Consider the following 17,463-nt stretch of genomic DNA (forward strand, 5'->3'; position numbering starts at 1 on the left):
CGGAACCCAACAGCCACTCACGCCGAACCTCGGAGAAAGTTCCTCTAATCTATGCCTCCCACTTTTCTTGCTCAGCCTCGGTTTTCGAGAAGCAACTCACAGATTTATTCGGCAAAACCTTCAAACTTAAGTTGCTCAAAGAAGGGATCCGCATCCAATTTGATAATCTTGACTCGCATAATAAAATGATCAACTTCCTTAAAGATAACAATAAGAATTTCTTCACGTTTACAAGGAACAGCGAGAAGGTCCTTAGCGTTGTTCTTCGTGGCCTCCCTGCCACCCCTACGGACACTGTCCTATCTGAAATCAGGAATCACGGCTTGTTGCCAGCCTCCATATCGCAAATTGGCAAGTTGACTTCCAAGCCAATCTTCCGTGTCAACTTCCCTGCTGGTACCAGTCTCTCCCAAGTCAATAAAATTGGCTTCTTATTTTCAACCAGGGTCTATTGGGACAGATATTACTCCAATAAAAATCATACTCAGTGTTTCCGCTGCCAGGCCTTCGGGCACTCGGCGTCAAAGTGCAACATGCCCCCGAGGTGTGTTAAATGCGGTGCCAAACATCACACTACGGATTGCTCCAAGACGCCCGATACCCCTGCGAGGTGCGCGAACTGCGGCGGGCAGCACACAGCCAACTACTCCGGCTGCCCCTCGCCACTGGATTATCTTAGTCGTCGAGATTCCAAGAGGTCCAAGCCTCTTGCCCCTCCGTCGGCGATTGACTTTCCGAGCCTCGAAAACCGGCAAAATCTGAATAGTTTGACCTCCCCTCCTAGCCGTCCCGCCAGGCCATCCCGCCCCATGGGTCCTCTTTCGTTTGAGGAGCCCGCGCCTCGTGCGTTATCATACGCTGATGCTGCTAGGTATGGGCCACTGCCCCGTATTCAGTCGGCTCCTTCCGACGATGGGGCTAAGCTCAATGAATTAATGAGCGAGTTCCAGGCCCTCCACTCGCTGGTAGATGTTGACTTAATGTTGTCGACCGTCAAAACCCTCAATGCTCGTCTTCGTGGCTGTAATTCTGATGCACAAAAGTTTCAAGTCTTTATCTCAGTTCTTGATAGCTTAAAATAAAATCTATGGCTTTCTTCCCCAACATTCTTCTTTGGAATATCAGGTCCTTCAAACGGAACAGAAATGAGCTTCTCCTTCTCGTCTCGAAGGAACAACCTGATATTGTGCTGATTACAGAAACCTTTCTGTTTCCCACTGATGTCGTCAGCATCCCAGGCTTTTCCATGGTTAGACAGGATAGAATCTCTGGCACTGGAGGCGGGGTTGCTACTCTGCTTAATAAAAATCTCGCTCACTCCGTGATCAACATGAATAGAGTTGACGGGTAGAATTGACGAGTTCTGCGCTGTTAAACTGAGGCATCCAAAATTCTATGTGGTGGTGGCCTACGTCCCACCCTCCACCACTCTCTCTTCGTCCCATTTGGAAAATCTGACCAGTATTGGTTCTCCATTTGTCATCGGTGGGGACTTTAATGCCAAGCACCGCCATTGTAACAATTCCAGGGCCAACCCCAGCTGGAAGATATTATATCAGCACTTCTCCAACAACAACTATGACGTGATTTTCCCAAACCATTTCAACAGGTCGGCCCCTGGTGTGAACCCCTCTACCTTAGACATCTTTCTGGTAGACTCGGACCTTTCATTCATATGTGACACCCGTGACCCGGGTCCCTCTGACCACTCTCCAGTGGCCCTTGCTGCATCTACGGAGAGCCCCTCCCGTGGGATTGATGTCGAGATTGATTGGGAGAAGTATCGATCTCTGACGGGCAACTTTAATATGCGTTCTGCCTTCGCTGGTCCGCGGGATATCGATGATGTTTTCCGGAGCATAGTCACCCTGAAAATTGACACATCTCGCACTCGACACGTGTTACTTCAAAATGATCCTTATCTCCTCTCATTCATCAGGAAAAGGAGGCATCTTAGAAAGCACGCCCAGCGTTTTGGATCCTCCTTTTTACATCGGTTTGTTCGCGACCTCACTGCTTCCATCAAAAGACAAATTTCATATCTTACACATAAGGACTGGATTAATAAACTGGGTTCCTTCCAAAAACCTAACCCTACCTTTTGGCCAGTCTATAAATTTCTTGCCGGTAAATTTACAAGTACTCCGCTTCCTGTCTTGAGTAGGGGTGGCCAGCTTATTTCTAGTGCGCCTGAAAAAACTGAGATTCTCGCGGACCAGTTTGAGTCAGTCTACATCGAGGCTAGCGCTGCTAGCTCTCCCCTTCAATCAACGGTCGACAACTTCATCATGGAGTTCTCCAGGAACCGAACCCCCTCCCCAACATCATGGGTTGATCTAACGCCGAGGGCTGCCTCTGATATTATCTCAGGCTTTGAAAATTCTAAAGCTCTTGGGAAGGATGGAGTTTCTGCTGTTATGCATAAACACGCCTCCAAAAAACTCATAGTACAGATCTTCTACATTTTCCAGTTCTGTCTGATTAACTCCTATTTCCCTGTCGACTGGAAACAGACGAAGGTCGTCCCCATCCACAAGCCTGGCAAGCCTGCCGACCAGGCTTCGAGCTACAGGCCCATCAGCCTCTCCCTATTCTCGGGAAGACGGTTGAGATAATCATCTCCCGATCAATCAATAGTCATTTAAAAGAACAAAAAATTCTCATTGACCAACAGTTCGGTTTCAGGAAGTCACATTCCACCTTACACCAGATTACTAGAATCGCCCAACGCATAATCGCTTTCGCGATTGTTTTCGCGGAACGCTTGCCACATTCCCCACTTCGAGGCCCTTTATACTTTGTATGCATCTTCCACAAAATTATCTTCTAAAACTCTTTATAAAAAATATCTTCTAAAAACAAAAATACCTACCAAAAACCTATCTTCCAAAAAACATCCTTTCATACATTACAAAATAAACTGTGGTTACATTTAACAGTAGATTGCCTAAGGCAGTCATTTTGACTGCTTTTCAATTTCAATTAGAAAAACAATTGTGTATAGAATGACACTGCTTCTTAGAATTTTGTGACTTTTTGTACAACATATAAGTGCGTTTATTAATAATTGTAGTTATCTCCCCCCTCCTTCATTTCCGGTATATATATATGTGTTATACCTATATTGCCCCAAAGCAGTCAAAATGAATCAAAGTTTCAGTCTTTCTAGTGTTAAATGACGCGTTGCATTGTATCGCTTTTCCTTACTGCGCTCTTTACACTCCCGGATTTGGGCCCTGGGAGAAACTCCACCGATTTACGCTGGGCGTTCAACGTGTTAAGGTGAACGGCATCTCGATTGAGTGATCCAATTCGGTGAAATACCTTGCAGTCATATTTGATAATAGACTCAACTGGATCCCGGCCATTGACGACCGTATAGCCAAAACCTGGAAGGCTTTCGGAGTACTTAAGCCACACATCGCGAGATCTTCGAACCTGAACTCTAACATCAGGTTGGCCTTGTACCGCATGTGCATCCGACCCGTGCTCACGTACGGGCCCGGTGGGATTGTGTTTCAGACTCGCGCAAGCTTCTGTTTCAGCGTGTGCAAAACAAAATTATCAAATTTATCTTGAATATTCCCGAATTCCCATTCGTAATTAGAACAGCTGACCTATGTGTTATGGCTCGCACTCCTCGTTTAGACGAATATGTCTTACGCCTTTCTGAAGGATTTAACATTGATGTTCCTGAAAATCTCCTTATTCGCGACCTTAAAAACTTCAATATTCATAACATTCCATACAGAATTAAACATAGATTTCCTCTTATTAATAGGTTCAACCAACTAGTCAACCATGCTTAACCTAATTATCATCCTGAGTTTTATTTTTGCTTTGCTTCTCTTGAGTTTCTTCTATCTATTTTCCTCTGGAATGTTTTTCCTGTGAATTTCGTATCCTTTCTCACGGGCTGCTTATTTCACTCGTTCATAACCGGCCCCTCCCCCTGGCCGTGATTGTTCATCTCTTCTCTACTTATTCCATTTTTTGTGGTTTTTTGTAAATTTTTCACATCCCATCTCAGGTCACTATTAGTATTTCTAATCTCAGGTCGCTAACGACATTTTATTTTCATGTCTGTCGGTAAGCCGGCTAAGGCTGGCAGGAACGACTCTAGAGGAGGCCGCCACTTATTGTGCTTAGGGAGAACTATCACCTCGGGTTTGTGGTTGCCCTACCTCAACATCTCATCGCCATCTTGGGGAAAAAAAAAAATCAATCAACCAGTCAATGTCTCTTGTACAAAGTCTAATTTTATAGTGTATTAGTTTATAGTACCTAGTTCTTAGTTTATTACTATTACTGTAGTCTGTAAAAATTAATTAAGTGTTTATTCTAATAAGGTAGTTTAAGTTACACTTCGCGTAATTAATCCACACAACCAATTCAGACTAAAACATACTTTGATTAAAACAATATCGCAGATAATGAAATCAAAAGTTGATCGACTTGGTGTGGAATGACCCATTTTTTTACAATATTTTGTAATTGTTTCAAAAATCTGTTTGAATAAAATTGGGATGTTGTATACATAAATAATATACAGGATGCCATATAATATACAACTAATGTAATAGCCGAAAAGGGGTGGTAGGCGGGACCATACTGAACAACTTTTTCTTTTGCCAAAATATTGGTTCAGATTTTATTTTGGAGTTATTAACAGGAAACATTTGTAGACTATTCCGGGTTAAAGGTGGGAAATAGAAAAAAAATAAATTAGAGGCCGAGCAACAGTTTAACAAATAACGGATACGGAGGGTACTTAATGTTTCAATTCAATTTTTCTGGATAGACTCTCGCGCATCTTCCTGTACAGAGTATTTATGTCTTCCCAGGACGCTGCGAAGGGAGAAAAACACGGAGTGGGAATGGGGATGACGTTTCCCGAAATCGGGAATTCCCATTTTCCCCTGCGGCGGTCACCCGGCCCAAAACCGTTGACCGGTGACCCATCCGGCCCTCGACATACAAATTACCGTGACAGTAATAAACCCAAGGATCGCCTCGACTTTTCAAACTACATGTACCGAAAAAAAGAAATACAACTACGCCAACCCTGGGCTCAATGTGCCTACCAACTGGTAAAACGGACAAGTAATAGTTCCTTGGTCATTTATTGTTACTATGGCAAACCCCAATATTCTAAAATACTCGAAAATATAAAATTATGTTTACACTACATTTTTGTATTCATTATTCGACATAATTTTCATCTAACAGCTTCCTATTAAACCGACCCTCATAGTATCATCTTATTATACCGATCGGCTGTCACACTTGAAGCTGTCGCTCACACGCGCCCGGTCCACGCGAGCTCTCCTTAGTCAGTGATTTTTTCCTCATAACTCTAAAATGAAGTCTCAACCAATATTTTGGCAAAGAAAAAAGTTATTCAGAATCGTCCCGCCTACCAAACATTTTCGGCTCTTGCACTCAATGTGAAACACTCTATATGTATATTTAATGATGAATAATGTTTATTTGATTTATTTGTCACATAATATTACCTAGTAACTTCAAATAAGCTGGCGGCATGTAAGCAGATCATAATCATTAATGATTCTGTTCCAACATATGTAGTTGAAACTATCGCTATCCATAAATAGTAAAAAGTGGTAATAATAATAGGATGTTTTTCTTTGTCGAAGAAAGTTACCACATCTACTGGTAACTTTATTGGACGAGATTCATTGAGGGGCATAATTATGTCCAAAACAATAGGTGAAAGATGGCATAATATCATTACGCCCGCCGCCGAATAAACAAATGCTGTAAGACATACGACATCATTAGCTTTGTACTTTACAAGTTACCAACCTTAAAATCTTCAGTTACACGCAAAAAGTGTTGACAGCTGTTTTCCCACAGAGTTGTATTTCTGCATAATTTGGTGTATCACGTTGTTTTTCGTTTGCAAATGGAATTTAATTCGATCCATTATTCCTTTTACCTGCATTTTACAGTAATGTTTATATTGCTAACTTACTGTTATATTTTGTAACTTACTGTATTAACATGATAGCAAAGTGCATGATATTTTACAAGTGTCCCCATAGTCACAGTCATAATCGTCAGGTTCTTTAACACACGGTACAATGTCATTTCCACAGTGGTAACGGCTAAAACCTAAATAATTTTATTATACCGTCAACTGTTACATTGATTGAGTAAAAAAGCAACATATATAATTGGTTAGCAATAAAATAGAAAAACCAGAATGATGTGACATCGTTACACAAAATAATGATCCAATGTAAAAAACAAAATCCGTGGATATTCTAATAAAAATACTACCTTGCCCGAGTTTTTGGCTTGATAAGGTAAATGATTTCCTTACCCGGATATGTAATAAACTGGATATTTAAAAATACTCATTTGTTATTGATATTTACAGATTTCTCCATAATATAGCGATAACTAAATGTTAGTTCTAAGCTCCTGAGTCAGTTAGTTTTCAAACAGCACATTGTATATTTATCAATAAATTACGAGTGAACATTATACTTGGACTAATATCTTCTTTATTTTATAATTTTAATAAAAATTAAATACTTCCTGTTATTATACTGTTAAGTACCGTTTGTTCTGTTGATTTTAATAAAAATACCGTAAATTCTGCCATATTTTCGCGAAACTGATGGTCTGAGGAATATGAGTAATTATTGACTTATATAAAAATCCGTACTTACTCTTCGCAATAGACACTTCAGTACTTGTTACCTAAATGTACTTATAACCTGCGATCGTGTAAGATCTTTCGGTTATTTTAATTAGTATTCATAAAAGAATGAAATAAACAATTAGTTACGAAAAACTACATTTACCTTATTCTACTACAGCGTGAATAAAATGTCATGGACGTATGAATTAATAAATTAAACAAAGCTTATACTCGATACCTGAACTGATATACAGAGGCCAATGTTAAAGCCGACAAAAATATTTTTAAACAGTCGGAGCATTCTGCTTTCATACGGCCAAAGTCCTAGCACTGACAAAAGAAAGACACAGAGTTTATTGCAATCAGTCAATTGCACCATCGCGTGTGTGGGTTCAAACACAACTGATCTCGGAGTTACTTATGCACCCTCTGTTTTCTTTAGCTCCGCAAGAACATCATATTTTCAAAGAATATTTTGATAAAATGTTGCAGGAAGTTTCTTACCAGAGTAAAATGATTGACAGATTCTACAATTCTAAAATTACTTATTCATATTTAGGAAGGGTATGAGTAAAGCAATACCTACAGCTCGTCTTGGTACGGTGGGAAAATTATGGGGTGCAAGAAGTCATAAGAGAAGAAACTTTTTCGAATAATTTTTATATTTTATATTTCTCCGAAGCAAGTCTACGAGGGGGGGGGGGGGGGGGGGGGGGGGGGGCGGTGGCATTGTTCGATCGCCTTCAGTCGGTTTACTTCCTCCGAAGAGAGTAGACGTGTCCAGTAGCAAACAAGTGTCAGTAGTGGAAAGTTATAAAGTAATATAGCCGTAATAGATATTGGTGAGTTTATATTTCCTTACAATTATGTATCCAATATCAAATTTGAAAGTTCTGGTACGGATGTATGGTATTGATAGAATGAATTGTGAAGCAAGGAAGTAGATTAGAAAATTATGATTATCATAAACTGAAGGATAATAGTAATTACTATTGTAGCAGGATATACATAATTAAACAGGATATACATTGACCCGTTAAAAGCAAGATTTATTAAGAAGATTAGAAATTTTTACAAGCAACAAAGATAATTACAAAATGAAAAAATTTCCTTCGTACATTGATATAACCGGAGGGTTAGGAGTGGATAATGTGGAATTTATATGCACGCGTTTATTGAAATAGAAGACAAAAAGGGAAAAGACTTTAATCGGATAATAGTTGAAAGTTATAAAGTCCGGTAGAGGTGACAGAAATTGTTCACAGGATAGGCAAATGTTAAAAACTGGATTTATTGAAAAGATTGGAACGTTTGACAAGGAAATTAGGTTTTATAAAATATACAACATACACAAACAAAATTATATTATTTTGTTTGTGTATGTTGAAATCCCGTTAAATCATTAAACACGGCGAACATATCTTATTTGATTAATTAGAATTATTATATATTTCAATAAAATATCTTTTTTGTAACTATAACCCGCGTAACTCTCAATTATTCTTATTTGTCAATTCTAAGCTGCAGGGAGGTATAGCGCAACACCGACCAAGAGGGATCACCACACGCACGGTAAAATTTATATTTCAATATTTTTCGACTGCATGACTCGTTTTAACCAAGCGGCCACGAGACTCTAGCATATCCTTTTTCGGCCGACATATGTTCGGCCGCGAACCGAAACCTATGCCGCGGCTAAGCAATTTATTGCAGGGCCCAAGCGGTCGGCGCGTAGGCCACCGTCAATAGTTTTTACTTCGGAGTACGGGTCACCGAGTACCCTATTGTCTAACAGATCCGGTCCGAACGAATCTTACCGTAGACATGTACATACCATAAATCAGTTAACAGCTGAGTTTTTCGTTTTAAAAACAGTTTTGGGCAAACAAAAGCATAGAGTTCTTCCTAACCGTTACCTTCGGAAACGCGAGGGTATTTAGGCGATTTTTCGTACAACGAAAAGGACAGTCGAACGTTGAAGCTTGCACGGTTCGGATCGAGAGTCAAAAAAGTCAATCGTGAGTTCGAAAGTTCCGTATAACGCAACGTAGCATAACCAATGCAGGATGGTTCGGAAATCATTCACAACACCATTCGAGCGAGACCCTGCACTCCTCGAATGGGCCACGGTAGGGTGGTTAAATCATACATCGCACACTGTTCGGGTGAGTCCTACACTCCTCGAATGGGCCACGGTAGGGTGGTTAAATCGTACATTACACACTGTTCGGGTGAGTCCTACACTCCTCGAACAGGCCACGGTAGGGTGGTTAAATCATACATGATTCGAGTGAGTCCTACACTCCTCGAATCGATCATCGTGAATAATCTCACGCAACGTGAATTATCACGCAAATCGAACAACGCTGAGCGAGACCCTGTTCTCCTCAAATCGAACCACATTGAGCGAGACCCTGTTCTCCTCAAATCGAACCACATTGAGCGAGACCCTGTTCTCCTCCAATCGAACAACATTGAGCGAGACCTTGTTCTCCTCATTCAATACGCAATCAACACAACGTACACATACTCGTACACATTTTCACCGTAGAATCGTTAACGAATACATAATTTTGTAAGGGGTTTTTTATGCCGCAAGGCTTTTTCCCCTAATTCGAATCGCTAGAGCCAATAAACTATCACGATTTTTCAGGCTCAATTGTGTCTAAACAATTTTTATTTACCCTCTTCCTCAATCGAATTCATCTATTCCTTGAAACACGAAATTTCTCCATGTTGGAAAGATTTCGACGATACAACATACATTCGTCGAACTACCCATATCGAACGAGTGTCCAAGAACGTGGTACTTCCTACTATACAGGGTGTGTCGTAATTAGTGTTACTCCCTAAAAGGATTGGTAAAGAATGTCATTCTGAACAAGATTTTCCTTTGCAAAAATAGGATTTGAAGCGTCTTTTTTGAATTATTAAGGAAAACACGGACCAATCACAGGACGAGGATTACGCGCGCCGAGAAGCAGAAGTAACAGTTTTGAGCCGTGTAGCTGACAATGAGCGTGATTATGATCAAGTGCCTATGCACCGGGATAGGGTAATCGTTTAATAAGAAGCCCTTACGCCAAATTTCAGTTAAATAATTAACAGAAGAGTTACAAATAATGTTGACTTACTCATTTTTTGTGAATACGTGCTAAGAAAACTTGAATCAGACTCACCTATTATTTAAAAATAATCCTGTTCCAGTAAAATTGTGTTCTCATGACTTCATCGACCCTAATCTTTTGTAAAGAAACACACTGCACAATATCTGAAGTCACAATCTGGTCGCCGAACTCATTTCACTTCATTGTCACTCCTAATTGGTATTTTTAACTGTAATATTCTGGTAGTACTGTTCAGTAATTTCCGAATGAGATAACTACACATAAAGAATGCAAATGAAAACACATAGATGATTATTCATAAATAATTTTAGCAACTTTTTATTTTCTCCTTGATGTTGAACACCCGGCGATCTCTCCTAAACCGCCGATTGCAGAAACGGAAGAGTTCCTAGCAACAAAGACATTTGACACCCGAACTGAAGTGGGGGTATGCTTTTCCTCAGAAAAAGGTAAAAACCGTTTTTGCCTTTTAGGAAGGGAAAGGGATAAGGGTTTTCTCGGACGCCTATGAAATGACCGCCGAGCCAGAAACACGGAACTGTTTAATTATTTTGTGATTCCATAATTCGACAGTCCGAACGACCGAAGATGACGTCCAGAAATTTTGCCTTTTTCCGTTCGAAATTTTTGGAGATACGATCGGCAGTTTAGGACAGAAAGTCCGAAGCACAACGTAAAAGGGAAAAACTCATAGAAATTGACTAACTGTTCACGCGTGTTTGCTTGTTTACCCATCTGTAACGTCCCCGGCTACATTGTATTGAATCCTGTAGATAAATGAAAACATGTGCTAATACGTATATCTTTTTCTATTGTATTACCGACCGCAAATTACCGACTGCACCATAAAAATTCGCGTGGTAATGGGATGGGGTAGCTCACGCGTGCAACATTGTTTAGAGTAGATCAGCGATCGATGGCGCGCGCGTTAGTTAGAAAGAGACAGAAGATATACTTCGAAACAAAGTTATTATAAATTATTATTTAAATGTTTATATTATATATATTATTAATTATTCACTCATTATAAATTGCGTTATATTTTTAGCTATTATTTTATGTATTGTTTGCGATTAATTATTTCTTCTATTAAAACACTTATAATTTGCGTATCTAAAAATTATTAAAAATACGATTTAACGGGAAAACTTGTGAAAAACTAATTAATAATAAATCAAAGCGTATTTTTATTAATCAAACTAATATATATTTACTACTAAATAAAGCGTAATAAAAGAATAACTACTTTTTGAGCGGGAAAAACCCATGAATCTCTGGGTATAAAAGGGCGTGCAGCAGCGGCTGCGAGCGCAAAACAATCTTGGAAGTACTACGTGCCGGACCTCTTAGGAGGCGACTAACTGGAGCAGTTTTAACTGGTAAGAGCCTACAAGATTCTTAGTTTTGACTGGACAGCGGGTATCAGCCATTTGGATACTCGATCGTTGGGTAGTTCTAGTAGCCAGCTAACGCAGGCTCCCCGTTCAAACGGTCTTATATCTGAAACTCCGTAAGGAGAGTGCTATGCTGAGCCCCAGAAGAAACTAAGACATCAACGAGAGCTCGCCAGTCACTCATACATATTTCTTATTTTCCTGAATTACTAATTCGCCGTCAGATTCTCGGAGTTCGCTCTGGGTAGTTTAGTAGCCAGCTAACGCAGGCTCCCCATCATTGAGCGGCTTGGTCTCTGAAGCCCGTGTCTTTTGGGTGGCGTTTCAGTAATTTCAATAAATAATTAAAGTCGAGTCATTTTTATTTGCAACCCTGTTGGTCACACGTCGGTCACTTGATTCTTGCATCATTGGGTAATTCTTGCAGCTAGCTAACGCAGGCTCCCCAATTAAGCGATCAGGTTTTGGGTGTCGATTTGTGTTCTGACAAAAAGGGCCATGAATCTAATTAGTTTAGAGTCAAAACAAGGAATAACTGTTCCACGTTTAATACAAATTTTAGAGTTTTGTAATTAACCAAATATTGTTCTGTCAGTTTTGTTAGGATCTAGATCCATTGTAAATTGCGTTATTTTCGTGCATTATTAAATTGCATTATAAATTGCGTTATTTTCTCGCGTTGCGCATATTATTATTATTAAAACCGCGTAATTGAAGTAGTTAGCTGCCGTTCTGCGATTTGCGTCAACAACAAGTCTATTATACTCCAATTTGCTTATAGAATTCAGTCACATATACATTTTTATATTTACTAAAGTAATTGTTAATTATAACTCTTTTTCTTATCATTATTTGAATAAACCTAATTAATGAAAGGTATTAACCTGTAGATTTCACTCTTTAACCACACGCCACCACGATCCCACATTCTTTTAGAATTAGTTATAGTAAAAACGAGTCGCTTAATAAGCAAAAGCCGCTCTTTGCTTCATAAGCGCTGTAAAATACCAGGTTCTAGTACCAGGGACGTAACACATCGTTATTACATTACAAAATTGGTGTAAAGTGACAGGAAAATATTGCAGTGAAAAGTGATAATGAAAAATGATGATGAAGTGAACTAGCTCTGATATCAACTATTGTGGGGTATATAGTTTACAAATTGTTACGAGCAATGTAATGATCTACTTACAAGAGTCCGTTTTCAATGAAGCAGGATTACTTTTAAGCAATGAATGAATGTTATTTTAATTGCTTATAAATTTTGTGTACATTAGGAGTTATGGAAATTTAATTTGCTCGATTAATTACTGTTCAGTATTTAATTTAATTTTTGATATACGGGCTTCTTATTAAAAGTTTAGACTGTCTCGGAGCAAAGCGCTTGTTGATGCACGCATTCAGCCGCGAGGCGCAACAGTGATTGGCCCATGTTTTTATTTAATAATTCAAAAACGAAGGTTGAAACCCTATTTTTGTAAAGAGAAATGTTGTTTAGACTCATGTCCCCTACCACGCATTTCCGGGAGTTAGCTTAACATTTCCACCTATTTTAAAAATACCCTGTATACTTAATAACAAACAAACTATGTAACGAAATGATTTCTAGACTATATTTACTCTAAGAGAAAGAGACAAAAATGTGGCGAACTTGTGAAATCATTCCTAGTAGACAAAATTTTTATATGAACCTGTACTTCTTTGATAAACAATTCGAAACTTCTGTCAACGTGATTTATGTTAAAAATAATATGCGTACTGAGAAGTACTAAAAGAAGCACTTTATCATGAATATCTCCTTACCTATCAGTTTCAATAAGAAAATAGTAACTACGAAATTTGTAGTTTAGGAACCCTTGTAAGGAAAAGTTATACAATTTTTCGAGTTGCTGTCTGTTTGCGAAATCAAGTAAAATTGTAAGTAATTATAATTACGCTCTCAATCTTGAAAAGTGAGTATCGATAAGAAAGAATATTTTAGAAACCTTTCGAATGCAGTAAATAGTCTTATCGTTAACTCCAGACATTTGATCAATTGCTATGAATTGAACTGTGGTTTCAGGAACATTAACTTGTATGTTTCAGTAATATGAGGTCATTATCATATCTACTGTTGCCTCAATGCACTAAGCACAAGTGAAAAAGGTATTGAGATATAAGTATTTTTTGTGTGCTACGCGTGAATATGTATGTATATATGTATGTGTGTGCAGCGCTTGCAGAACGCGTTTGCAAAAAGAACAAATGAATTGCGCTTTGCGAATATGTCGGATAGTTAACATGAAGACGCGTTTTGCTGCGGTGCGGGTTATCAAAATTTATATTAATAATCCTAATTAATAAGTAAATAAAATACTATTATTTTCATAAACAAGGTATGTAAGAGTGTATTGGTCCATTTATTTTGATTGAAAAAGAACCATTTATTTAACAAAAGGCAATGTAAATTCTGTCAATTTCTTGATAGAAAAGAATGCAAGTTCAAGAAAATATACTTAAAATAACACTGTCCAACAAATTTTAACTTTTTTTCGACGTTTCTAATTTCAACCAGTGATTCTTATAGGTGTTTTCGTGCTGATTAAGAATCTGCAACCCGTTTTTCTCCAGCACGTACAGTTTTTGAGAAATTTGAGTTTGAAAAAAAAAACATATTTTTAAAATTTGAATTAATTTTGTGAGGTAACTATAAAAGATACTAAGATTCTGTTTACATCAAAAGATTCTATAGACTTTCCCGAATACAACGATATCTGCGTTTTATGCATTCTGAATGCTTAAACATGTTTAAATGGCCATTGAACGCCGAGAGACACGGATTTTGCATCAATTTTTACGTATATTTTTCAATTTATCTTAAGGAGTAAGGGTCTAGCGGAAAATTGAACTATACCACGCGATAGAGCAGATTTTCACCTTTAAAATGCACCCATAGAAAGTTGCAACATCGTTTTTTTTACGATGCCAGAAAGCAAAACAACAACGCGCGACACGAGATGAGGCCAGTGGTGCTCCGCATCAGAGCGGCCGTTCCGTATCGCGCCTCTATTAACGCGATGCGAGCGCTTTAATAAACTGCATCAGTTTATTACAGTTATTATTATTACTACTATTATTGTTGTTGTTTTTATTGTTAATCTTGATATTATATTATTTATTCCTTGCTATCAGTTTATTTGTTATTAAAACAATTTTTTCTAGTAAAAGTGAAACAAAACGAATATTTATAACTTGTAAACTTACCTAGAATTTTTCTCTTCTAGACTGACGTTTGTGAGGTGTGGGTGATTCTATTATTAAGTTCCAACAGTAATTCGCTAGCATTGCAGCACTATCTTTGTCACAATATCTGTTTTCCATAACGGAAATATCTTGATGGAATCTTTCACCGTGTTCGTCACTGACGTCACCAAGGTTACATGGGAAAAAGTCTAAGTGTGAATGTAAAAAGTGCATTTTCAATGACATGTTGCATCCTAATTTATGAAAATTATCTATTAGCTCTTTTACTATTTGTATATAATTTGTTGACCGATGTTTTTCAAGAAAGTTTTTGCAGATATTTTCAAACGCTACCTACGCTTGTTTCTCATGTGGCGCCATTATATTAAAAAAATCTTCGTTTCCAATTAAAGTTTTAATTTGCGGACCCACGAAAATGCCCTCTTTTATCTTGGCCTCTGATAGACCAGGAAATTTCATTTTTAAATATTCAAAAACTTGACTATTCTTACTTGCAGCTTTTATAAACGCTTTCATTAGACCTAATTTGATATGTAGCGGAGGTAAATATATTTTATTGGAATCAATGAGTGCTTCATATTTTATATTTTTTTCGCCTGGAATGGAAATTTGCCTTGTTGGCTACGTTTTCTGTTTATAATATTCCCTTTTGGCTCGACTATCCCACTCGCATAAAAAACAACAATATTTTGTATAACCGCCTTGTAGACCTGTTAGTATTGCTACTACTTTAAGGTCTGCTACTATGTACATATGTATATATTTAAATATATACTATGTATATATTTTCTATAATTTATTTTTTCAAGTAGTAGTTTGAAAATTTCGTATGTTTCTTTTACTTTCACGCCATATCCGACTGGAATGGAAGGATAAATATTTCCAATGTGGAGTAGTACAGCTTTTAAACTTTTTTTTGTGGAATCTATAAACAGTCTCCATTCCTCGGGTTGATGATGATATTTCAAATTTGCGAATAGTCCATCTATATTACAGCAATAACAAATCCTATCATCAGTCGTGAAATATTTTTTACATTCGTCTGTCCGGTTTCGGAAATGCGTGATTGTTGTGTCTTTTTCAAGCAAATTCCATTGCTGGAGTCTGGAACCTAATACTTCTGCTTTTTCTTTGGTCAGATTTAAATCTCTTACTAAACCATTTAGCTCTTGTTGATTAATCAAGTGCACTTCACTGCCTTGAAGAAATTCTGAAGTTGTGTCACCGGATGAACTCGATGCGTTTAATATATCACACGCAGGGGACACAAGTGGTGGATGTACTTTGTCTTCTTGAGCAGGTCTAATGGCCGATGGAACATTAGGATACGTAATCTTCTTTTTGTCCTTTTTTTTGTATCCCGTAATATTGATTAAACAAAAATAACAATCCGTATTGTGGTTTGATGGCTCCCTCCATATTGACGGTATATTAAAGGGCATTGTTCTTTTCCCATTTTTCATAAATGAAGTTAGTGCTGTTGCACATCTTCGACAACATATACGAGGAGCCCAATACTTGTCCTGGTCACCAAGTTTAATACCAAAATATTCATTATAAGCTATTTCAATTTCTGGAGTTATAGTCCGTTGTGCATCTTTTAACACTAATTCACCACACACATAACAAAATGAGTTCGGATTGTTGAAGCACTATACGCGACATATTAGACGATATTAATTATAATAAACTGAAAATGCTTAAACTAAACTAGTAAAATAGTATATGAAATTGAATAAATATATTTTAACAAATAACAGATTAACTAGTAATGAGGCAATTATAATCAAACTAAACGCCTTACAGTTAGGCTTTAATATGTAATACTTTTTCAAAAAATTCAAATCGCTAATGGTCTGTTTCAATGATCTGACAAGACTGAAGGGAAACTGAAAACACGTGAATTGCGTTGTCTAAACGCATATGTACTATACGGCATTTGTCATTATGAACAATACATGAACAAATGAGTGTCTTTCTCAAAAATACAACGGCAAAAACCTCTATGGAGGAAGTTGGAGTAAGGAGGATCATAAACCAGGATTATTAAAATATAAACCAACTATTATCTCGCATAAATTATATTTTATTATATATTAGTGACATTAACAAAATTCTTGAAGTAAATTATGAGCTTTCACAAAAATGTTTTTAATTACATCATAAAATACATTACTTAGAAAAAATGCTCATTCTATAAGCATATAAAATTATATCAATAATAAATCTAGTTTTACTAGAAAAAATTGTTTTAATAACAAATAAACTGATAGCAAGGAATAAATAATATAATATCAAGATTAACAATAAAAACAACAACAATAATAGTAGTAATAATAATAACTGTAATAAACTGATGCAGTTTATTAAAGCGCTCGCATCGCGTTAATAGAGGCGCGATACGGAACGGCCGCTCTGATGCGGAGCACCACTGGCCTCATCTCGTGTCGCGCGTTGTTGTTTTGCTTTCTGGCATCGTAAAAAAAACGATTTTGCAACTTTCTATGGGTGCATTTTAAAGGTGAAAATCTGCTCTATCGCGTGGTATAGTTCAATTTTCCGCTAGACCCTTACTCCTTAAGATAAATTGAAAAATATACGTAAAAATTGATGCAAAATCCGTGTCTCTCGGCGTTCAATGGCCATTTAAACATGTTTAAGCATTCAGAATGCATAAAACGCAGATATCGTTGTATTCGGGAAAGTCTATAGAATTTTTTGATGTAAACAGAATCTTAGTATCTTTTATAGTTACCTCACAAAATTAATTCAAATTTTAAAAATATGTTTTTTTTTTCAAACTCAAATTTCTCAAAAACTGTACATGCTGGAGAAAAACGGGTTGCAGATTCGTAATCAGCACGAAAAAACCTATAAGAATAACTGGTCGAAATTAGAAACGCCAATTGGCTGTTGGACAGTGTAATCAATGTTTAGTTTGTTGAAGATTTTGAAAAAAAAAAAAATGAAGAAACGCAGTTTATTTATTTCTAATAAAAAATGTCATAGATTATACTTATTAAAAAAT

At 37.4% G+C, this 17,463-nt stretch overlaps 1 protein-coding gene across 1 annotated transcript; it reads right to left on the minus strand.

Annotated features, from left to right (window-relative positions):
- Window positions 1-5,512: 5,512 nt before the first annotated feature.
- Window positions 5,513-6,063, minus strand: LOC105663776 (uncharacterized). The gene is made up of 3 exons (XM_012295058.2): window positions 6,016-6,063; window positions 5,845-5,959; window positions 5,513-5,778 (listed from the first exon to the last, which is right to left on the minus strand). The coding sequence occupies exons 1-3, from the start codon at window positions 6,061-6,063 to the stop codon at window positions 5,513-5,515; spliced, it is 429 nt and encodes a 142-aa protein (XP_012150448.2).
- Between the last annotated feature and the right edge of the window lie 11,400 nt (window positions 6,064-17,463).

This window comes from Megachile rotundata, chromosome 3, assembly GCF_050947335.1.
Source record: "Megachile rotundata isolate GNS110a chromosome 3, iyMegRotu1, whole genome shotgun sequence".
Classification (NCBI taxonomy): Eukaryota; Metazoa; Arthropoda; class Insecta; order Hymenoptera; family Megachilidae; genus Megachile; species Megachile rotundata.